The sequence below is a fragment of the Leptosomus discolor genome, chromosome 2 (assembly GCF_034619465.1).
Source record: "Leptosomus discolor isolate bLepDis1 chromosome 2, bLepDis1.hap2, whole genome shotgun sequence".
Taxonomy (NCBI): Eukaryota; Metazoa; Chordata; class Aves; order Leptosomiformes; family Leptosomidae; genus Leptosomus; species Leptosomus discolor.
Window position 1 is genome coordinate 7,642,411 of NC_141392.1, and position 24,915 is coordinate 7,667,325.

Here is a 24,915-nt window from a genome sequence, read left to right on the forward strand (position 1 = left end):
TATCACTTATGTTGTATGTGAATATTTATCTTGCTCCTTGTTATGTGAAATTACTTCTGAAGTATAGCATTCTCTGCGATAGAAAAGGAGTAGACACAGTTTTTTGCCCCCCTTTTTTTTTCCTTTACGGTATGCTGCTTTCTAAAGAAACTCCTTTTTATTAGAAACTGCTGGGTTTGCATATAAAGATGTGATTGGAAAAAAAAAAAATTGTCTCCAGCTTATTTGGTTATCTGTGATAGATTCTGCAGCTCTACCTTACGAAGTCCGGGAAAGACAGATGAGTTTATAGTTACTTTTTCAAAATTCTTGAGCTAGTGCAGAAGTCAGCGAAGGTAGACATTCTTACAATTTCCTTCGCTACTCTCTAGGTGTAAATTATCTCCTTTATTTTTATATTGAGCTTGGGCAGAAGCGGAAATGGAAATTCAAATACGGAATGTCTCTGAATACCAGTTTTGGAATAGCATGGAGTTAGTATGAAGTATCTTGCCATTTTAGAAATTTACCAGGAAGTTATGTCCCTGTTAGGAGGAAATGACCTATGGATGGGGAAATTGAAAGTATTAGATCATCTGAGTTCAGTATTTTGTTGTACTTTTTAGAATTTCTGCTCAGCTGAGCTCATTATTGTACTAAATGGCATGTTTTATTGTGACTCTAGCACATAATACTGCCATCAACGAATCCGATGGGTATCCTGCTCAGTAAAAATCTTCAATCTTGGAGAAGATTCTATTCTATACAGAATGTTTAAATATTTCAGTGGGTCAGCCTTGAATCTTTTTTCTAATATTAAATGCATAATTATTTGTAAAGAAATTTGTGGTTGTGTTCTACTTGCAGGGTGTCCAGGGAGTAACCAGACCTTGCTTTTGTTGCGAAGTTGTGGTGCTCTTTTACCAGAGGTGTTGTCACCTGAAAGAACAGAACTAGCCCATATGATATGGGACAAGATGAAAGAACTGGGTAGGTTGGTTTTGTTAGTCACTCTTGCAAAACCAGCTACGTGCTTTAGTTACTTTCGTTGTAACAGAAGACCGAATGTATGTAAATGGTGTTTAAATGTTAGGTTATCACAGCAAATACTCAGTACTGAATAAACGCTAGATTTTATTATTCAGGTGAGAGACCTGTTTCCTATTCTGGGAGTTATACTGACATCTAGGGGTGTTGTTAATAAATCTAAAGATGTGGTTGTGGTTTTGGTTTTTATAAGATGCTTAAATTGGGCTTTTGCTTGATTTTGATAATTGTAAGAATGCATTTTATTGTTCTGTTATATGTTACCCTGGTGGGTGGGCTGAGTATTCCTTGTGCTACCAGCTATTTTATGGGATTATTTTCTTGTTAGTGGTTTATCTTTAGAGGTTGCGTAGGTGAACTGCTTCTTGGTACTGCTATTGCTGAATCTGTAAAATAAATACAGCTGTAGAGACTGTGGAATAGCATGCACACAAGCATTGATGTTACTGTGCTCTTGTTATATTTTAGCCTTTTATAAACACACGTGCTGTTAAATACGTGTATGTTATTTTGTAGGTGGATAAAAGGAAGCAGTCTGATTATACATAAAGTTCATGCAGAATAAAATTGATTTGAAATTAATTACCCGAGAAACCTGTAAAATCATGTTGAATTTAGAGAATCTACATTCACTGACTGTGGTTGAAATATTCCCTTAGGTGCTGTGTATGATACAAGCCATTATAATGCTTTACTTAAAGTCTACCTTCAGAATGAGCACAAATTTTCTCCGATGGAATTCTTGGCCAGAATGGAGGAAGCTAATGTGCAGCCCAATCGAGTGGGTACCCTTTTACGATATCTTCATTCCTAATAGTAGTATCCATTTATTGGATGGAAATCATTAACCTCCCCTTTTTATTTTCTGTAGGTTACATACCAAAGGTTGATTGCTGCTTATTGCAATGAGGGTGACATTGAAGGAGCGAGGTATTCTTTTGTATTTATGTTTAAAGGGATTTCCACAAGATCCATTTCTTATATTCTCTACCGTTAATGTTAAAACTCTTTTCAGTCTAATTCTTATAAATTGAGCAAAGCAAAGAGGGCATTTAAATGTATTCTAACCAAGCACTGAAGAGAAGTTTCTTAGAGACAGCTGGAACCTACACAAACAAAATGAAAATAAGTGATAGACCAGTGTGTTCAAATCCAATTGTATTCAGATTGCTGAGAAAATAACTTGTTTTGTCATTTCTAGAGCCAGGGTGAAGAAGTGTGAGGTTATGAAGGCTTACTGCCTGTGTAAGGAAATGGCTACTGAGAAAGGTGTTTGAGAATGAAGTGGGCTAAGGAGCAAATAGCAGCAGTTCTGGTTTTTTGTTGTCATTACGTAGGGCTTGCTGGATATCTGTCTAACATTTTATTTTTAGCAAGGTTAAGTTGCAACAGTGTGATTGCTGGGCATGAGAAGTAAGTAGAAGGAAGATAAAATTAAAAAAAAAACAGCCCCACCCTTGTCTCTGCATATTTCAAAGTGACAAGTACAATTCATATGAAAAAATGAAAATAGCATATTATGAAGCATCCCCAAATGTAAGTGACATTTGGGATTTGATTTTATTTGATGATACAGTACTTGTCCAGCAGAGCAGCAATAGCTTGGTAGTTTATCTTTTCAAAGATAAAAAAAAAAATCTAATCATTCATTGTCTTTTATTTTGCAGTAAGATTCTTGGATTTATGAAGAGCAAAGATCTCCCAATCACTGAGGCAGTATTCAGTAGCCTTGTGCAAGGTCATGCAAGATCAGGGTAATGTTTAATACCTTTTTTTCTTTTGTTTTCTTCTAGTTTTACTGCAATATGAAGCGATACTGTACAGAAAAATTAGATGCTGCAGAATAGTATGATGGTTTTGAATAATAATGTATAAAAGACTGTCTTTTTAGACATTTTCGAAGCAAAACAGGCCTTTTGACAAAGGAAGTAGATTTTTTCCTTGTGTCTGAAAATATTGAATTTCAAGATAGATTACTGTACTTTTGTAATGTTTGAAAAAGAAATTTGCTGCACTTCATTTTGAACTTTTTCAACTGTTAAAGTTGAAAGAGTATTTTAAGTAATACAATAATGAAAAGATTTGCACTTTCACCTTTCAGGATTTGCTTAGTTAAAATAAGTTTCTCTGTGCTTGTTGCAGTCTTTGTTTCCAATTCTAATTAATTTAATGAGGAAATGTGGAAGTCACAAGAAACATTATTATGATTAAATCTACTGAAAAGTCTTTCTTTTTGAATTCTTTTAGAGATATGAAGAGTGCAGAAAATATCCTTTCAGTGATGAGGATGGCTGGTGTTGAACCAGGTCCAGACACCTATTTATCACTGCTCAATATGTATGCTGAAAAGGGTGATGCTGATAGCATCAAAAAGGTATGGCAAGTTTGAGTTTTAATACAACTTGTTTGATCTCTTGGTCGATTTAACTTGGAATGCTTTCTATCCTTGCAGGAGGAATAATACTGAATTTTGTAACTTGCTTCCTTCTAGTCCACAGCAATTAAATGATTTTTTTTTTGGTCTGAGTAGCTTGTTAACTGAAAGCAGTCTCATACTTTATGGAAAATACTTGTCTTTTGATAGTTGCTTTTCGCTCTGAGAAGATATGTTTGCCAGTGAGTGATCTAATAATTCAGGTTATTTTAAGAGAGCAGATAGTGCAAGTGAGATATTTATATATTTATAAAAATAAATAAAAAGTAAACCTTGATTATCCTGCTTCCATTGAGCAATTCTTTGGCTCCCATTGAAGCCACAAAAATCTTTCTATTAAAACAAAATTTTTTTTGAGAGTTCATGCCAACAACTTAGGTATTCATGAAGTGCGGATAAGATAATGCTGCCTTACAGCCCTTTGTGTAGCTGGGTTTTTTTCAAGTATTCTCTCTTACTTTTTTTCAAATCGAAGAAGTATTCGGAAAGGAATGAGAAAAGAAAATTGGTTTGAGTTTAGTAAGTAGTATCAGATGGAGAGGACCAAATCAAGGAAGATGATGTGGGAAATAGATTATTGGTCCATGACTCACGAATTAAACAAACCTTCATCAACCAGCCTTCTTCCAAACACTAACAAAAAGTCTGATTAATTGTTTTCCCCTTTTCAAAGTAATTTGAAAGTCATCTCACAATGGGAATACCTCTGGTGTTTTCATATATTATTACACGTTAGAGAGAAACTACCCGTTCATCTGTCCCTTTTTCTCTATTAGAGTCTAAAGCCGTTTGAGGCCCTCTCTATAGATCTTGGGTGTTCTCTCTACCACATCCCATGTATCTAAACCCATGGTTTTAAAAAAGGAAAAAACCACAGCTTTTTGTGATTTTCTTTTTTTTTTTTAATAAATTATTTTTAAACTTTATTTTACTGTATCTTGTTTTGAGTCACTCTGGAGTTTATTAAAGTTAAATTTATTCCTGTTAACAGACTCTAGAAGAGATTGAGAAGACTGAAGGGTACCTTATGGATAGGATTTTGATGCAGGTGATTTTTAGCCTTGCCAAGGCCGGATATCCTCAGTACATCGAAGATATTAAAGAACGCATAAAATTTGAAAGGGAATTAATTCCAGGTATGTCCTTGGTTACTACAGCAGTGTTTTGCTACTCAGGCTGGAGAGGGAAAGCATTTTCTTTTTTTTCTCCTTTTTTTTTCTTTCATTTATTTCCAACAATAACTAATGATACCAAAAGTAGGTGATTTTGTACTTTTCTTTTGAATACTTAGGGAAAATAATATCCACATTAGCCTGTGGATTCATTTATGCTGCTTTCGGTCATGTTTTATAAAATTTAAGTATAAACCAATTTAATTGTTTACATACAAAAATTAATTTATCAATTTTTTTTAACTTCTAAAATTCATTAAGATTTTATAGGAAAGCAGTAAGTGTGGTGTCGTTTCTTCAAACAACACTGTTCTAATTCCTGTTGGGACAGCTCTGTGAATATCATAAAAAGGGAGACTAAACACTGAATATAGTTTTCTTTATTTACAGTTAAAGTCACTTTTGGATCCCAGTATGTGTAATCTGATAACTGTTAATTATACTTAATCCATTTTTTCCTTTTTGATCTGTCTAGAAATGTATTTCTGTTGTTTGTAATCCTTCTGTCATGCTGCAGTGGTGATACTTCTGTAATTTTTGACATGGTCTTGTAATGGGAAACATGAATTTCACTGGTAAATATAAATAATTCTGGAAAAGGTATTCTCCAATTTGCTTGGTTAATCATGTTTAAAAGTATGCTAATGACACTTGTAAAACCTTTGCTTTCCTAGCTTTCACTAATTTTCATAGTTTAATGTGAAAATAGTTATATGCATTTTTGAAATGTTGTTCTCTGTTTTTCAATTGCTAGATGCAATGAACCTGTGTTTGACTCTGATAACCCATGGCTTCGAAGATATAGGTTTCCAGATTTTGAAGTCTTTTAATCATTTAGCACGTGAACATTTGGACCAGGGTAGCTTCTTCTTGCAACATTGTGTAAATAGAGATATGGTAATACTTTTTTCTTAATATGCTAATATTAAGTATATTTATTTAGTTTAATGCAACTGTGAAGATGGAAAATGGTGTATTTTTTTTGCACGGTTCTTAAAGATTAAAAGGAGGATATTAATATTTCATATCACTTTGCATAGTAAATTGAAATTCACAAAGGGATCATGTTTGACATGTGTAATACCCCTTTCCTAAACGTTAGAAAAATCTAATGTTCTTAATTTGAGAAATATATTAAGTTAATTTTTGAAATTCTTTGCAGCCTGCGAAAAAGCTTTTGCAATTTTGTAATGAGTTAAAAGAAGCAAAAATGCACTCGGCGCCATTACCGTTTATTTTGCGTTGTGCTTTGGAGGCCAACAGATCAGGTACTCTGCTTATTTAGTTATTTTACGTATGCTTAGTTAAAGTACTTGGTCACTGTTTAATTATCTTCTGAATGTTTTCAGCCTTGGCCATTGATGTGATGAAGATGATGAAAGAGGAAGGCCTGCCCCTCAGACCTCACTATTCCTGGCCGCTGCTCGTTGGGTTCCAGAAAGAGAAGAATCTTAAAGGTCAGTTGCTTGACAGATGCTCATCTAGCTTTATTGCGAACCTGGTGCACAAGTCTTTATTAAAACGCTGCTGTGAGCTTCAGCAGACTCTTGAAAGTAACCAAAGACCTTGCTGCGTGTCTTACTTTCTTGCAAACAGTTTTTCCTTCAGAAAGACTTTTTTTAAAACCCCCGTTCTTATGTAATCATGGTACAGTTCTACAAATTTAAACCTTCGCCTAGAAAGATGTGAGAGAGTGTTTAATTGTCTTTTCAACTCTTCACATTCTTTCTGCCTTCTACTGGTTCTTTTTGCTGCTTGTTACCTTTTACGGAGTTTACTCTTGAAGAAACTGGAATCTGAGAGAAGAATTTAAAAGTAAGGTTATGTTGTAATAGCTCTCCTGGACTGCAAACCCAATCCTTTTTTCAAGCCAACTACTTATTATCTGCCTGATAAGCCAAACCTGAGTTTCATTACAATAATAAAAACTGCAGAACTTATATTGCTGAATGTGTGAGCCTGACCTGACAGCATACTGATTGAAGGACAGAAATGCTCAATCTTTAGGATTCTTAAGTAGGTTTAAGCATTTAGCATACTTTCCCGTGTTACACATGGGGATGTCTACAGGATATGAATAAGAATTGAACAAATACTAAATTTTAGAGTACAGTATCTAATTCTTTGGTTTGCGTTATTGGTAATTCAGAAAGAATGGTATCGTAAAAAGATGCTTTTAACAGAAGTACTTCCCCCTTGGGGAAACAAAAAACTGTCTTTTTCATCTTATCTCACAGTATAATGTGCTTTAGAATGAGATGCAGAGTTGTTAGTGTGACACTGGGTGACAAACAAAATGCACAAACAAAAAAAAAAGTGCTTTTAGCAGACTGTTCATATCGCAATTTTATCTTAAATATACAGTCACATTCCAGTTTGGAAGAAATGCTGAAACAAGTATTCCCTAATTGTTTCTGGCTATAAAAATGTCTCAAGTCTTTTTCAAAAAGCCTTTGTGAAAACAATATTCAATTTTTATTAACTCCTTAGGCTCTGTTCCTGCTAGACTACTTCCCAAGTTTATCTTCTCCCAGGTTTTCAAATGCTTGAAAGTTCTATGATATTTTAAAAGTCTGGCAACGTTATTTTAGTTGGGTCCTTTGTGACTTACTTTAAGTACAATGTTGCCAAAAATAAGTAAATTGAAATCAGCGTCATACTTCTCTTGGATGCTGCTTACTGAAAAAACACACTTTCTGTTACTCTGCGGAAAATTTCACCTCACTAACACAATTATAAGAGACGTTGGAAGTATATTTAGATTTGGACTTAGCTCCCAAAAGCGAAGCGATATCTGATCATTGAGAGAAACTTAAGTTTTTATATCTCTTTTGGTCTTTGGCAAGATCAGAGGTTGCCTTAATTTGGACTCCTACTGTAGAAATGGACTATGCTTTGGCTAGTGGTTCCTGCTGAAAGTCGTGTAAGCGAATTGAGAAGAAAATTGGTGAAGGAACCCTCCATTCTGGCTTGCTTTGCTATTTTCTGGAGAGCCTTTCTGTTTCTATCTGCAAAGGCATTGGATACATAAACTTCTGCGTGGCTATATGATAATGCTGTGCTTTTGTAACCACGTTTTTGTAACCTGATGCTTGGTCTCCAAGTTCAAGTTGTCAAGTGGGAATGTTACTCTTGTGGGCATTCCAGCAAAAGTCAGTGATTTGCAATTCTTAAAATACGTGAGAAGATACTAAGCAATTTATTCTGCAGTGAAGAATCAGTGGAATTATTCTTCCTGCAGTGAAACAAGTTATCATGTTCTTTCCCATGTGTAAGCTCACACTCATTTTTTGAAATTTAATAATGAAGAATTGAATAAATGAGATCCACTATCTAAAAATACAACCAATACGCTTGAAGGAAAGGAAATACGGGGAAAAAAGCCCACCCTGAAATTGTTTCATAGAAATAATAGAGCAAAAAATAATGCTGCACTGAGAACCTATAGGTGACAGCAGATAGTAAATGAACAGAATGTGCTTTCTGACAGCAAAACAGAATAGAGCGGTGTGAACAAAAGTACGGATAGGCACTATATCACATCTCGTACAAAAAATGAGGAATAATTCCTTTCTCTACAGAGTAGTAATGCCCCACCTAATGTGTGTAATTTTGCATCTTGGTGTATGTAAGGCTGAAAATGGAAAAAAACTTTGAGGAAAAAGTATTAAAAATCTGATAGGCATGTAGACAGTGGACTAAATCACGAAAGAACGCAGAAACCTCTCTAGTACTGCAGGCTACGAATGTGTGAATCGGTATGTGTAGTGCAAGCCAAACAATGACATAACTAGTAGCAGCATTTAATTATACGTTTATCTAGTGTTTATTATAACAAAAGCTGACACTGGATACCGAAGGAAATTCCCTAACTTCTGTATTATGGAATTGAGTTCGCGTGAAAAGTAGCAGTGAAGTGGTGGCTAAAAGGAATGAAACTAAGCAAGGGCATTTTTAAATACACTGTAGAGAGCTTAACCTCTCTGAAACAGCAAACAGCTCTTTTCAGTCATTCACAAAGGCAAATAGTTTCAGATAGGGCATTCTTGCTCTTATATGCATCTGTTATATAAGTTGATAATTACTGATTTCCATAGAATTTGTCTAAGTAAATGCCGTTAGGCTTTTAGGGATGGAAAATGCTTGCAGGGTTTAAAAGATCAGTATCTGGTGGATCTGAAACTGTTACTGGCACTGAGATTCATCTTGTATCAGATTATACACTTAACAACGGGAGGGCCTAGTATAAATAAGCAGAAAAGTTTGACTTATGCTTGTTACTGAATGTTTTATAGCTCGCCTTCGTCTTTGTATAATCATGTTATTTGTAAAGACAGTTTTTAAGAGAGTTGTGCATTTTGCTTTTGTTTTCTACTAAACTGTTGTTTTATACACAAAGCATGGTTATTGAATGGTAATTCAGTTCTTACTTTGGGAAATGAAAGAGTCTGTGTCCAGAGAGAAATAAGGGTGGTGACTTCACAAAGTAACTACTAGAAATAGTGTTTTTAGACAGACTTTCCTGGCAAAGAACTCTTTCTGAGTGCATCTGAAATTAACAGCACAGCAAATATACGTTAAATGTTATGTTGTTTTCCTGGATGCGACCTCATTTTTTGAACTGGAGTTTTATTTTTTTGGTTTCCTTAAGAAACTGCTTAAAGCCTAATGTTACTGCCCATGCACATGTACCTAACTGCCTTAGAAATCCCCCTTGTTCTGATGGGACTGCGTTAGGAAGAAGGCAGAACTTAATGTGAGAAAATGAGGAAATGAAATGAAAGGTGGACTGAAATGCGCTTCTTGAAAAAGCAGCAAGTTGCTGTGCTCTATCACAGAAATATTATTACTGTCTTGTAATCCATCTCTTCTGTGTTTGTTCTTGGATATACTGATTTGAGGCTGGAATCTGTTCTGTTGGGGTATTTGAGTACTGTTTCCAGTATTGACAAAAAGGAGGACAGAAGTTTGTATTTTGTTTCGTATTTCTGTCCTCTTTCTACAGTCTGTTATTTGATTTTAGATACTCAACTCCTGCAATCCTTACATAGCCCAAGATCTCAAAAACCTGTTCTTGATCAGGGCGGGAGATGGACAGAAGACTTTACTCTGGGTTTTTGTCACACCCAGTCTTCTGGATTAGTGGTCTCCAAAGTGGGGTGTGAAAGACAATCCACGGCGGTGTGAGCGGGCTGTTAATTAAAAAAAAATTAATTATTTCATCCTTTTTTACTTTTGATTTTTGTGTATATTTTATAATGGGCATAATAGGAGTACAGTAGTACATGTATGTAATTTCTAAACAAATATCCGTGTATTGGAATTGGAGGCGTGTTCTCAAGAAAGTTTGGGAGGTCAGTGTTCTAGATAAGCATGACTGCACTTTTGTCTCTCTTAGTCTGTTCTTTGGTTTGGGGAGAGGGAAGAGGTTAGTATATTTTCCCATATGAGGAGCAAAGAATTTCTAAAAGTCCACCCACATGATGCTCAAATCCTATATCATGCATGTATTTGATGATTTTATAGTATTTTAATTGAAGTGGGAATGTTTCATTACTTTGTATTGTGGAAGATATTTATGTGATGATAAAGTAGTTCTGCTCTCAGCGGGATAGACGATGTATGGAAAGTTGTAGGATTCTGTGTTGGTTTTTGTTAATCTTCTGTTCCCCCCCAAAATTGTATGTCAGCCACCTTGGAAATGAAGAAACGTGTGGCAGCATTTTTAAGTTTGCGATTAGTTTGGCTCTGTGCAGTATGGTTACTGGTATTCCTCCTTAGCCTGCATCTCACTTGTGCTGGTGTTCTCATCTTCATACATGCCCTCTCCTACTCATGAACTGTATCTACTTGGGACCTAGGGAATGGGGATGCTTAAGAAGCCTGTTTTCTGCTCTGTTCTAGATACAAATTTGAACTCAGAACTCCTGAGTTAACCACACCTTATTCATTATGGTATCTAGTTTTTGGTCTTCAAGCTCCTTTCTAGGGGTGCAGATACAGTTATTTTTTAAAAGGTTTCAGCGTAGGAGGACTTACTGTATTTTCTAGGAAATTGAAAACATGAAATAGAAACTAGCTGTCAAAATTTGAAAGGTATCAAGAAAGACTTACTGTAATTAATTCTTTATTCATATTTTTGCAGATTCTGGGCCAAAATCAGAGTTTTGTTTAAGGCAAACTCGAACAGATGATGCGACTTTAATCTAGTGTGACTTGCCTGCATGTATTTTCAAGTGCTCAAAGGGAATTCACATTTGATTATTTGCACCATAGTGCACTGCATAAAATATTCATAGAAGTGTCACTTTTCCATAGGTGGCACTCCAGGGCAAAGACAGGGACTTTGGGAAACTTTACATTTTTAAAGTAATAACTATGAAATGCAAGTTGAAAAAAAACATATGCTGTTTGGTACTGGTGTCCTGCAGCAACTGCCAAATCATTTTTAGACCAGCAGAAAATGATAATACCTGTATTGATTTTGACAGAGGTTCAGAGTTTGCTAGCTAGGGTTACTGTGAGAAGTTTCTGCAAATCAGAAGAGTGTGAGCAGTTAAAAATCATGACATATACTCTAAAACTCTACACTCCTGATTGCTGACCTATTAGATTCAGTATCTGTTGTCTTCAAATGCATATCTACAGCAGTAGTGTATAGTCGAGTTGTGCGAATTGATTCGAACCCTGTAAAAGTTATAACGTAGCTTTGCTGGGGCTTGGAAGGGTCCAGCCTTTCTCAGAAGTTCCAGTTTGAAGCTGATGTGTCGATAACCAACCTATTTGCTTACAAAAATGTTTTTTGTTTTAAACAAATCTAGAGACGGATCTTGAAAGCTTGCCTTGTTGTTCAGGGTTGGATACTGGAAAAAAGTTAAGACTGTATTAAAATGTTGAAGAACATATTTGTATCTTAAATTTGGTTATATACTTTAGACCAAATTTGGGTTTTTTGAACAATAATGCAGACATTTTGATACATAGCTCCAAAAGGTGTTTTGGAAACGTCACTAAGAGTAACTGTCATGTGTTCACTGTATTAGAAAATGACTTTGTATACTAGCAATTTCCAAACGAGCCAAGAGTTTCATGGTTTTGATAGCACAGCCCAGAACAAGAGATTTAGTAAACTTACTGTGTTTCATGAATAAGAACTTTATTAACACCTAAAATAAAAATGTAGGCTCTTGCATGGCAATTTCAAGGAGGGAAATTGAGACAAGTAATTTTTTCTTTTTAAAGCAATATTTATTTTTAAATGTTGAGTCTCAAGCTTTCATTTTAGCTTAGCCTTACAAATTTTGCCTTGATAGGTGTCTTTGAGGTCCTCAAAGTGATGCACGAGTTGGGGGTGGAACTTGATGCAGAAACATACACAGACTATGTTTTTAAAAACTTCGCTGATAGTGAAAGTGCCCGTGCCCAGCTGAAGGTGAGTTTACATTCAGAATTCATAAAAATGAGTATTACATGGCTTATTTTTACATGTCCTCTGTGAAGGCTTTAGATCCCAGTCGTGCTCTAAACATGAACTTGGTACGGTGAAGCCTGTTCTGAATATTTAGATGACTTTTGAAAGAGTTGTTGCACTAATGGTTTGTTTACTGTGTCTTTCTCATGCTGCTTTTCTTTCTCCTTTTCAGAGCTAACCAAAATATTTTTGCTAAAGACTTACTATCTTTCTGTTTCCTCAAGTGGAAAACTAGATAAATGAATTATGTCCTTATTTATTTTTTTTTTTACTGGGGATTAGAAGTATTACATTTGTTTCTGGTGATTCTTTTTTTTTTTTTTTTCACTTGCTGAAGAATTCAGAGTTGCAGACTAAGTTTAACTGTCCCACTTTTTCTGCCTTTGGTAACTTTGTCTCTTGCAATTGATCTCACTACAAAAGCTGGATAATGCTTGGTCAGTAGCACCTTACCTGACTAGCCACATAGACTTCTGTAGAGCAGCTTCTGTATTCTCAACAGCTATCAGTACAGGAATGCCACTGTCATTTGGAAAGGAAGTATTTAAAAAATATGTATCAGAAGTCTTCTCTCTGTTTGCTTCCAATGATTGATTGCTTTATCCCTAGAAAAATGACTGCTTGTTTGAAACTGTTGGATTCTCTGTAGCAGAAATAAGATACGAAGCAACCCATGGGAGACTGAACAACGTTCTTTCTCTGTGTAAGTATTTTTTGTGTTGAACATTATTGCGTCCTTGGTGGTAGTGTGATTGGTTGTAGGCGAAGAGATTAATATATGAGGTTTAAAGTTACATGGGAAACTTAAGCAAAGCTTTTATTATGTGAGCTCCCCTACGATGAGATGTCAGAGTGTTTGAAACTCCCAATTCTGGACAATGTATGATGGTTAAATTCTTTTTTTAGTGTTGAATCTGGCCATAAGTTGTACATATAAGATGTTTACAAATCACAGGTTTGCTGATTGTGATAGAATTATGATCCTCTTGTACTTAGAGGGCTTAAGGAAACAATTTGCTTTGCACAATGACTGTTAAGTTGTTGGTGCAGGGTTTTGTTTTTGTTTGCAGCATCAGTTATAACAGGATGCTAGTCTTGACAATATGGCTCTGAAGTACTACGGAATCGTTAGTGAAAGAACCGGCTTTAAAGAACTGGTTGGTACTGACATTAACCTGAGGGTGCTCCGCTGCTCTGTTGGTCATGGAAGTTATATGTATAAATTTGATGGGCTAATTAGGTGGTGGAGGTGTAACAGCATGAATTAATGACGACTTAAGAGTTTTTTCCCAAGACTGTTCTGATGCTTAGTGCTTGCAAATGTTAATATATGTCATTGGATGCATGGGATGGGATGACTTGCTTAATTAAGTAGGAATATAAGTTTCTCTTCAAAATTTAAAACAAATACAGGTTTTACTTGCCTAGTATACTGAGACAGTAATAAAACACCTACATTTGGACTAAATTTAATACAGAAAGATCTCCTTTTTTTCTTTTAAACAAGTTATATGTCCAAGGTTCAGTGGAAAGCTTAATTTGCTGCAGTTGTCATTAACTATACACCATGACCCTGGAAAGCTGTTGTGTTGAAAATGAGAAAATAAGTAGTTACTAATCAGTGATTTAATTTTTTTATTGGAGATTTACCAATAGTGAATCTTAAGATTCACTTTACCTTCAGGCATTATTTTTTTTATTTTTATTTTAAAAAAAAAATTAACCATGAAAAATGAAGTACCTAAAATAACTTTGAGATTTTTTTTAAAAAGATAAGTATTTATTAGGAGCAATGAAATTTCTTCTGGTGCCTATGTGAAAAAGTAGACCCACCCCTGCACACTCATTTTGGTTAACTGAAATAGTCAAGTTTTAATGTGTTATAAGGGACAAATATGTGTATACCTAGTATATAGTAAATGGGTATGATATCAAAAGTGTGATACAGGCACATATAGTAGGCTACTTTCTGTCTTACTGTCATGAAATTAGTCTCGTATAGTGTATTATTTAGGTGTTGTCCGTGTGTTGAATTCAAATCTTGTAGTGGTATTTCTGTTTACAAAGACTAGGGTTAATAATTCATGGAGACATACAAAATTTCTTTTGAACTTGAGCTTTAAAGGAAGGTACTCCCGTAAATAGTTTACCAAGCTGAAATGAATGCTAGTAAATCTAATTAGCACCTATGTAATGATAAGGCACAGATATTAAACAGCTGATATTTTTTTTTTTTTTGACTTGGCTCCTTTTGCAGTATTACAGAGAGGGGAAAAATAGATGCAGTATGGAAAATAGTTCAAGATTGTCTCATCAGCGTAGCTGGGGGAGGCGAAGGTTAGTTATTAATGCTGGTTGCTATCTAGGTGTATTGATTCAGCTTCTCATGCCTTATAATGTATAGATTTCTGCTACTGACAAGATGAAAACTACGAAGCATCAGCTGAGGAATCTGGGTGCCTAAGGCAGTGTACATGAGAGCCGCTTTTTCCCTTTATCATGCCGTTCCATTCCACTTCATTGTCAGCCCCTTGATTTTCTCAGACTTGTTTGTTGCTAAGGAAACCAGGTTGCCGATTGTCAGCAGCAGTTGAGCATACTAAGATGCTTTTCTGCTCGTCTTTTTGTGAGCAAAAAGTTTAATATACCACTGGCAGGAGGATTTGTATTGAGGATTTCTTGAAACCAACTTTACCTGAGAATTCAAAACTAAAATAAACGCTTCCACATTTAAAAACTTTTAATTTTCTAAATGCCTGGAGTAGACTAAGAAGTGGTTTTAACATGTTACTCCTGCCTTTTATTTCCCAGGTTCCTGTAGAGCTGGTGTTTTTATTTCACTTCTCTTCTACCATGTACCATATTGCAGCCCTTGCTTTAAGGGCCCAGTGCATTCAGGTTTTTACAGGGGTTAATTCTGTTGTGATAGTGAAGTCAGATGATAATAACTTCATGCAACACTTAAATGCATCTACTACTGTTTTGTTTTTTTTTACTTTGCTGGACTATGGTGCTGGAATGAGGAAGGTGGTAGAAAGGTTTGGAATATCTAGCCAAGAAATGATGTAAAGATAAGGATATAGGGCATAATTGTAAATGGCATCTCAGGGACATCTAATTATAAGTAATTTTACAGTTTCCTTTGTGTTCAACCAATATCGTAAATATCAACGTTTAGAATGGTGTATTTTCTCTTTTTTTTTTTCTCCCTAATGTTTAACTTAATTCGGTGGATAGCACTTTAGATGGAACTACTTTTTCTTTCTTGTCAGGCAGTTTGCGCTGGCAGAAGCAAACACCTAAGAAAGTGTAATTGGTTTGGGGTTTTTTTGTGTGGTTTGTTTTTTCTTGTTTTGGTTTTTTTTTTTTTTTTAATTAAAAGCATAGAAGGCAGAATTGCAGGTGTTCAGTCTGAAACAATTAGCAAACCATTTGCCTTTGGATCTCTTTTTGTTCCAGTGCTAATATCTCAAGTTTTCTTGACTAGGATTGTTTGGGTTTTGTTTTGCTTTTTGGAACATTATATTTTCTTTGGTCTTGCACCTTTTTACAGATTAGATGCTTACTCCTGTTACTAATTCATATAAAAGACTAATATATTAACTATTGACATTCAAGGCAATGATGAGGGAAAAAAATCTCTCTTTTGGGATACTTGATCCGTTTTGAAATGGAGCAGATCTAGAGCTCATAAAACCAGGACTGGGTATTTTAAGTTTTGATTTACAAATGTTTGTCAGCATTTAGTAAACTAACAAAATAGTTCTTCTAATGACACCATATTTACATGACCTCCTGACTTGGTGCAGTTCAGGGATTTTTTTACAATGGCTATTTAGAAACATTTCTTTCATTCACAGTGTCTTCAGCAAGCACACCTCCTGTTGATATTCGTCAGTTTAGAAACAGCCTCGTTTGGGGTTTTAAAAGGTAAGGTTGCTATATGAATACCTCTTTTTTCTTTTTTTTTCTTTTCCCCTCTGTAGCAAAGGTCCCTCACCTTTTTGTCTTGTTGAGCACAAGTCTGTGCAGTCTTCCCCCCACCTCCCACTTCCATGTTTGAAAATTTCTAAGTAGGGTTCCAGGTGTAGTGGATCTGAGGGCTATCTTCATTCCTCTCTGCTCTCCCTGGTTTCCTTGCCTGTGCTACGTATAAGCCTATGTTTGAGGTGTGATATATATCTATATCTGTATTTCTCTCTATATCTATCTATCTATATATCTGATTTAAAAGAACTTCACTGGTTTTGTTTGGTCTGTGGGGTTTGACAGTATATAAACTTCTCAGAATAGTAAACGTTTGGGGTTTTACCTTTATTCACTTTTTTTGTTAATGAACTGCTATGCTAATGTAATATTTCCCTAAAGATTATCACTATTAACCATTAAAGTAAATGGGTGCTTAATGAAGATGAAATACCAGGCCAGGCATATTCTACCACACCTGACAGCTTTCTGTGCCCTCTGGGTTAATATGACTCCCAGATGCTCACATTTAACACCTGGTATTGTGCCACATTGCCATGTCTTTGTATTCACAGCCATGTGGTCTTGTTTTGCCAGGACCTTCCTTGCTAACTTGCAGAGTTGTCTTAAGCTTATGCAAGTATATGTGAATTAACAAGCATTTCTATCATTCACTGTTTGCCCCAGTCAAACATTTAGGACTGTGAATGAGGCCTTGGGGTTTTCTTGCAGAACACCTATGCCACTGGGTACCAGAGTGGTCACTGCATAATATTACTCGGGACCACAGTAATTTTCTAAAATTTTGTAATGGCTATGAGATATAATTATATTTAAGTTGGATGTTGGTGAAACACACCAGGTGAATATGACCAAAATAGTTTTCTATTAAATTGCAATTCTGTCTAGCTGATCCTTCTTTACCATGGGAAAAGGAGGAGAAAAAGCAAACCAGTGTTCAAATTGGGTTTGTTAACTAGGCCCTAGCTGACCTTGAAATCCAAGGGATAACTGAAATAATGTTTTAGATTCAATAGGGGTATTTTACTATTCCTTTTAATAGTCAGCCCCAGAATCATCCTTTTCAGATGTATTATAGTAACAGATTTTTGAAACAGATTTTCTCTTTATAAGTGTACATAAATATTCAGTTAAAGTAGACTTGCACTAGAAAGCAAGCCATGCTAATGTTTACCACACAGGACCAACACTAGCATGAAATACCCCTACCACTGGAGGGTTGTGCAGTGTTCAGAATGTGATTTAAAGTATCTTTAAAACGTTGTCAACTTGTATTGTGAAAACTAGCTGCTGAAGGATCATACTGTCCTCGAGTGAAACAGTTACTCTCCTCAGTGGTGGAAGTTCCTACTGTTGTGATTCCAATTGTTATCGGACATTCGGGCTAAAACCTCCGAATTCTGAGGGGGATTAAGGTTGAGGGGGGTTGTGGTTTGGTTGGTTGGGGTTTTTTTTCCAAATTACTGTTTCCCTCTTTCCTTGCCGCTTGTAAGTGTGGCATAGGGTTTTTTTTTTTATTTCTTTAATATTAATCTCTTTTGTTTGCCTTAATTGCTACCTGGCTTCAGAAGCTATGTACAAGGTTTGCTGTACCCAAATTTCACCCTTGCATTGTTTCTGAAAGCATGCCCATTCATGTTTGCTTTTCCGTTTTAAACTTAACGGCTAGAACAGCCTGAAAATGAAGCTTGAGGGTATGATAGGGTAGAAGAAAAGAGTATTTGTACCTTTTGTGAAGACTGCAGCAAAATTCTATGACTAAATGGAGGTCTCAGATGTTCAAATGAGCGGAATTTAGGACTGGCGTACAAAAGTACAGGGTGTGGACTCCAGGGACACATGAACAATGTCTGTGGCAGACGAGTTTATGGACTTCGGTGGAAGCTGCTCTTCTCTAGTAACTGCTTCGAAGTATTCCCATTCTATCTGCCTGATGTACCATTACTATTTCAGAGTCAAGTACTTTAGGAAATTGATGCATTTGATATCTGCAGTGCATTGTCGTGCTGTCAATGGTGGAGCGAGTTCACCCAGGAAAGCTTAACTAACCTCACAGATAGCATTTCCCCCGCCCCATGTGGACCTGCATTCGACTCGTTTTCAAATACAAGTGGCAGTTGCACAAAAAGAATGTTTCATAGGCTTGAACCCCTAAATAAAATCCTAAACTTCTATGAATGCTTTCAAGTTTCTATGCAGCTGTTCAGACTGGCATCTTATTTTCCCCTTATGAGAATTATAGGAAGATAAAATAAGGTCACGAGTTTTTGTTCTCTTAGCCTTGTCTAGGTTAATGCTTCTTTATAATTGTCGAAAAGTTATGGCCTCTAGCACAAATTTTGATGTTCTAAATTACAGGAATATGTCATTTTTTTTACACTTCAGTGAACTGGTTACCATTTTAATATGTTGGGGGTTTTTATACTTTAGTTAACTGGCTATCATTTGCTCTTTAGTTGTAACCTGAGGATGTACAGAGAAGTGCTCTCCATCAAGTGCTGTCCTGTTCTATGAGGGGAGAAATTAGAGTTCCTCTATGTTTTGTTTTCTGTTTGTTTTTTTTTTTTTAAATATAATTTATCTGACTATAATAAAAATTGTACCTTAAGAGATTTGATTATTTTCTTTTTTGCATGGTATAAATGCATTTATAGCTGCCTGTAGTTACCTGTTGATACTAAAAATCTAATTTTAATGCACAGGAGTCTAGATCTTTTCTTTAGCAAATTCTACATACCAAGTGTTTGCTATGTAAAGTGCGAGTTGTTTGAGTGAAGTTTATTTTCTTGAAAGTCTAAATAGAACGAAAATAAAAAAGTACTATTAGGACATGTTAGGAGATTGAACCAAAAATAAAACTAGAGTATGTTCTTCATAGTCTTAGTTATCTGTTTGTATTGCTGCATTATTTTAAGTTATTTAGCAGAAACTATAGCCATATACACGTCTAGTAAAAACTACAATACTTACTCTGTACAATGCTGGTTTAAACAATATGTGGTATTATTGTATTTTAATTTTATTTAAATAATTTAATAAAATCGTCAGTGTTAATGACCTGTGGGTTTTTTTTAAAGAAAAAAGATATATGAGTAAAATCATTTTGTTGATTTCAATTTGTTATCCTTTGCTGCCCTCTTCAGCTCAGATGATGTACATCTTTGGAGCAAGGTAAGTGGAGATAATAATGCTGTAAATAAAATCAAGTTCTTCAGGCACTGCATGTTTATGATGCATTACTGTAAATCTGAATTCTGAGCCCAGTAATTGTAGACCCGATTAATTTGAGCAAGACTTTTGCCAGTGCAGATTGTACAACTGTATGAAATTGAGTTTTCAAATTGGCAGTGAAGTGTAGTTGTGAAAAATCAAATGGGGTGTTACCGTGTAGTGCAGCTTACGCTACTGTGGTTTCTAGATCAATGTTGTTATAGCTGAAGGTAGTGCATAGCTGTAGCTTCTGGAACAAAGTCTGCCATGGTTGTGCAGTCTGACACTGTTTAATTCTCTTTCCTGCCTTCCTTGAGCTGTCTTCCTCTCCCCACACTAGTACTAATAAAATAATAAGGCACACTTAGAATTTTCAAGTTTCTGTCATATAGCTGAAGGCAAAGCCAGATAAAAGAAATCACCTGGATGAAATCAAGGGGAAATGACTGGTCATCTTGCCCTCCCTGGTTTGGGCTACATTAGAAAGACACTGCTATATAGCTTGGACAATAAATTTTGTGGAGCACTAGAATAGAGGAGATGTTGCAGGTGCTGCCTGGGATGTAGTTACAGAATTTGTGAAGCGATGCACTGTGCTTTGTCTTTTTTTAATTTGGTACTGTGCCTGCTGACTGGTAAACTAGTACATGGCTTGCAGTATAGTTTAGATTTTTGCAAAGAAATCTTGGAATGAAATGGCAATTGTAATTTGGAAAGTCACTGATTAAAGATTTCTATAAATCAGGTGCAGCTTGTGAGGTGCAGGGATTTTTGTGTTTTACTACCATTTTTTTTTGACGTGAAGATTATGGCGAGAGGATGTTTTTGTCCTCTGCCTCTGTCCGTCCTTTTTTGCATTGAAAAAACAAAAAGGGAGGGTGGGGTGAGGAAAAAAAGGGGATTTCTTACTCCTGCTATGAAATTAATTTTGAAGGACAGTCGGAGGACTGAAGTAATGGTGGTTTGCACGTGAAGTACTTTCTAGAGTTACTTCTGCTGTTCTCCACAATGAAAGATAAATGTTGTTGTCTTCGTCAAGTTTATGAGTAAATATGTGTATTAACCTTCTAGAATAAGAAATGCCAGCTTGGGAAGTAAATAGATACCTAGCATTAGAAATAATATCACACTTTTTTTTTTCCTGTAATCCATCCTTTTTGGTATTCTGAGTTTTGATTCAGAAGAACCGTGTTACCGTGACTTTCTTGGGTTTTATTGTAGTTGTACGTTCTTCTGCGTGTTGATTTGTCATAGCAGGATGAGGGCAAAAGGGCAGAAGAAAGCTGTAGTGTACCTGTACACAGTGTCCGTGGTGTTGGTGGAATGAGAAATGACAGATAACAGTATTCCATTGCACATTAGGTATTTTCTGGCTTTGTTTTATCCATTTTCATTAGCAATTGAAAGTGAGGGTTCCTTTTCTTTTGTCATTACTTAAAACACAGCACTTGGACAGTGGGAGTGTGTTTCACTCTTAACTTCTTTAGGATTGCGTTCCAGAATGACGGCAGATAAAGCAAAATTCTTGAAATACTTAAAATCTCAGTTTTTAACTAAAGATGATGTAATTTCCTTAGAAACAGTCAAATGGATTTTTAAAGTGATGTAGTTTAGGTTAAAGTGTTTGCAGGTAGGATGAGTAAATGCTGCTTTTCCTCTGATGAAGTAAAATCTATGTATTCCTTCAGTTTGGACTAGATGATGGAATGTGTGTTAAATTTAGTCAAAGGCAATTAAATTTTATGGACGCATATTTTGTCATTCAAAATTGCACTTCTTTACAACAGCTGTACTAGTTACCTTAAATCTATCAGAGCATGATAAATTGTGTTCGTCTTTTCTTTATATATTTGTTTCTTTCAAAAAAAAAAAAAGCTTTATGGCAAATTTCAGCCTTTTGGTAAATTGGAACATAATTGTAGTATCTCCAGGAGTCACACTGGTTAATATTTGCTTGAAGCAATGTCTTACAATAGCTAACTTTCTGTAGAATAATACATAAACAGAATATTAGAGTGTCTGTCTTACTGCCATATCTCAGAAAGCATTTCTGTGTGCAATATTTTTTTCAAGAAAAACATATTATTTACAAAAAAACTTCTTTGTATTTCTTAGGGAATTACTATGATGTGGTAAAGAACAATACTTTAACAGAGAAATGCTTTATTATTTTGAGAATTCAATTTCACATACTATTTGTCCTTGCTTGCTTCTTTTGGCTGCAATGTACGATTATTCTGTCTTACCAGATAACAGAACTGTTGTACAAGGATGAACGTTATTGCCTGACGCCTCCAGGACCAACTGGTAGAGTTTCAATTTCTATGATTGTAACTTATCCACAAATCCGTTCTTCTGTGTAATGATGGGTTTGAGGGATTACAACAGTAAACACTGATTGCTTCTTTTTGAAAGTGAAATTTGAAAACATGTTGGGTAAAACCCTGATTCGAATAATCAGGGCATATTTTGTGAGATCCGCAGGATCTTTTTTTAGAATTATAAACAAATCTTGCTGATAACAATTTATTTTTCTGAATTTATTGACCAAAACAGAGATTTAAAATGAACACAGTATCAGTGCTTAAATACTTAAAAAAAAAAAAAAAAAAAAAAAAAAAAGGCAGTCGTTCAACCTAGTTTTACCTTTAGGAGCTGTTCTGATTTTGTGAAGCAAAATGGTACTTAACATGCCAAAATTTTTACTTTGAAATAAGTATACTTTTTTTTGTGTAATCTGTTTTTTAAAAAACAGGGTGTTTTTTTTTTTTTCCTTTGTGGGGCTGGAGGGACAAGGGGATATGAGGAAAGCTAACCTTTGAGAAGACAGTAATTGACGCTCTTCCTGTTCTCGGCTACAGGACCCTGTATATTTTTACACTTGCATAGATAAGAAACTTAGCACTATTTGCTAAAATCTGTAAATCTTGATTTTCATTGGCTAATAGGCAACTTCTTCAGTATTAGTCAGTTAAAATATTTTTAATGCTTTTATATTAATATTACAATACCTGATGTAGCTTGGTAATGGTATATAATGGGTAAAATGTACAGAATAAATATGCAAAGTGTTAAGAAATCTGTTTTTTCTTTTGAGCAATGACAAAATATTTGTGGCAACTATTTGGGGTGGCGGGCAGGAAAGGGGGGGAAGGCCTTGGGCAGTACCACTTCTGTCACACAGTAGTGGAAAAAATAGATTGAAGTAAGATTCTGTACTGAAAAGCTGTCACTAGGTCTGAAAATAATTAATATTCCTTTCACTCACCAGTTAGATATGTGCTCCCAAACCACATAATCTCTATGCCTCAGTGATCATTGTTGCCATTTCAGAGCCTCTCATCAGGGTGACATCTCACACCAAAATGATTTCTTATAAATTAATCTTGATAACATGACAGTCTCGGTAATTTTAGTGGAATGCTTTCTCTTGTTTTTTTCCACAGAAGCTGTTGGCTATTTTCTTTATCACTTGATTGACAGCATGAGTGACTCAGAGGTACAGGCCAAGGAGGAGCGTTTGAGACAATACTTCCATCAGCTGAAGAAGATGGTACCATTTCATTTTTTGCTACATAATGCCTGTCCTGCCTGACATGTATCTATTAGATTTGAAATTGCTGCTTTTAAGTACAACCAGACCACTTCTCAATGACATGCAAGAGCTGGAGACTTGAATTACGTCTGAGATAATTTCTGTTAGACAAATTTCAGTTTGGTTGTGTTTCAAAACTCATATAATTTTTTCCCCACCTCTTGGTACAGAATATAGTTATCCCTACAACCCACTGCAGCGGCATTTGCAGACTGCTGGACTCCTCTCAAGTTCCTGAATTAATTAAGGTCTGTGGTTCTATAGCAATTACTTTGAAGCTAAAAAAAATGGAGTATCTGTACTCTGTGAATGTATTCTCCTTTGCAAAACAAATATCTTTATGCAGTGATTATATGTAAGCCTTTTAACCTTTCCATGATATTTCACTGTTGAAGCTGGTTTCGTTTCATGTGCGAAAGGGATACATTTAATAAGTGCTTTTTCAAGGGGGTGTAATATTGCTGCAGAATACAGCCTTTTTAACATTGCAATTATATAAGTAACTTGAACATTTTTAAGTATCATATGCTTACTTAGAGATTGAACTTCCGTGGTGGGGATTAGTGATATCTTTGTCTTACTACATTTTAGGATGCAAGGTTACTGTCTCATAAAAAATCCCTGTCTACAGACGACATTCCAGAAGTAAGTAAATTCACATAGCTATGCTTGTTCTCACTGTAATAATGATGTTTGGATATGGGCTTTAGATGGAAGTGTAATCACTAGCTTTCTGATCGTGGTAGTATATTAACGTTATTTAAATCTACCATTTGAAGTTCAGAGGTTATTTTCCAAAGCAGGACTAAAGGCTATCGAGATTTTCACATTGATCTAATACTTGACCTTGGAGTTGGCTGAGGTTTCATGCCTCAGTTTCTCTGTCCGGTAAATATTTTTCTGAAAGTTCTAGTTAGTTAACAGTGGTGGTGTGAGGCATAATTCATGCTTGTAAATTACAGTGATCCACTTGAGTGGCAGGAACCATATAAATCCATACTGCTTCTAATGGTGGAGTGTCAAGTCTTTACATCTCTGATCTGAGCAGAGTGGAGATGGAAAAAGAAACGGGCTTCTTTTCCTTACTTCCCTGAACACAAAGAACTGAGTGCGAGAGAAATAGTAATGTTGACCTTTGTAGATATGCTACTTAATGCTTTTTTTACTGTATTCTGACTCAAATCTTCAATTAGTCTGTACTATTTAAACAGATAAAAGCACCTTAAATGATTAAAAATTTTCTTAGAGTATGAAAGAAGAGGATTATTTTGTCTGTCTTTTATTAAAGTGATCCGACAAGTTGTTCAGGGAAGGGTGTTTTTGCAATTGACATTCTTTCTGTTGCCTCCATTTAGAGTGCTAAATCTGACGTGTCTGCTTTGGAGAAGAAACTGGAAAAGCGAAAAGCTGAAAACCAGCCTATTACAGATGTCTTGAAACAACTCATACATGCTCTTTGTGAAGAAGAGGTATCTTAAGCAATGCAGAGATAATTGGAAACACATAGCTATATTTTTAAAGGGACATAAATGACTGTATTATGGAAAGACATAGTTAAGCAAAGACAAGTGCAGTGCTTCAGGTTTCATGGTTTGATGCTTATAAATCAAACATAAGTGCAAAAAGCAATTAAATCAAAAGGTTAACTAATTTCAGCAACACCTTGAATGGCATGTTTTGGGGTTGCTGAAGTTTGTTTACAATAATCTGCAAAGTGAATGATAGTAACAGCTGTGATAGGTTTATCATACATGCCAAATGTCCTTTCAAGCCATGGCTCCGGTCTCTTATATCTAGATTGTCAAGCAACTGATACATGCACTAGTCATTTGCAATTCAAATATTACTAGGTTGTTAATGCAGGGATTGAAATTCCATTTTCCTGCAGGAGGAAAGCTCTTCTGAGATAAAGGGTCTCTTGCCTTCATTCGGCAGGCGTCCAGCTGTAGTTTACATTCATTTAGCGTGTGTCTGTAATTTGTGGGGTATCACCACACTTTTATTCAGTTTCTTGTTCAGT

The 24,915-nt window shown here is 35.5% G+C and overlaps 1 protein-coding gene across 1 annotated transcript in view; it reads left to right on the plus strand.

Moving 5' to 3' along the window:
• Window positions 1-24,915, plus strand: part of LRPPRC (leucine rich pentatricopeptide repeat containing) — a 112,507-nt gene that overhangs the window by 33,366 nt on the left and 54,226 nt on the right. Inside the window, exons 5-22 of the mRNA XM_086482286.1 lie at window positions 847-969; window positions 1,686-1,807; window positions 1,898-1,956; window positions 2,694-2,780; window positions 3,274-3,400; window positions 4,452-4,596; window positions 5,387-5,529; window positions 5,795-5,900; window positions 5,982-6,089; window positions 11,946-12,064; window positions 12,713-12,806; window positions 15,964-16,033; window positions 19,234-19,261; window positions 21,550-21,607; window positions 22,747-22,853; window positions 23,066-23,143; window positions 23,487-23,540; window positions 24,251-24,364. Coding sequence (XP_086338412.1) covers window positions 847-969; window positions 1,686-1,807; window positions 1,898-1,956; window positions 2,694-2,780; window positions 3,274-3,400; window positions 4,452-4,596; window positions 5,387-5,529; window positions 5,795-5,900; window positions 5,982-6,089; window positions 11,946-12,064; window positions 12,713-12,806; window positions 15,964-16,033; window positions 19,234-19,261; window positions 21,550-21,607; window positions 22,747-22,853; window positions 23,066-23,143; window positions 23,487-23,540; window positions 24,251-24,364 — 1,742 coding nt within the window. The remainder of the gene's footprint in view (window positions 1-846; window positions 970-1,685; window positions 1,808-1,897; window positions 1,957-2,693; window positions 2,781-3,273; window positions 3,401-4,451; window positions 4,597-5,386; window positions 5,530-5,794; window positions 5,901-5,981; window positions 6,090-11,945; window positions 12,065-12,712; window positions 12,807-15,963; window positions 16,034-19,233; window positions 19,262-21,549; window positions 21,608-22,746; window positions 22,854-23,065; window positions 23,144-23,486; window positions 23,541-24,250; window positions 24,365-24,915) is intronic.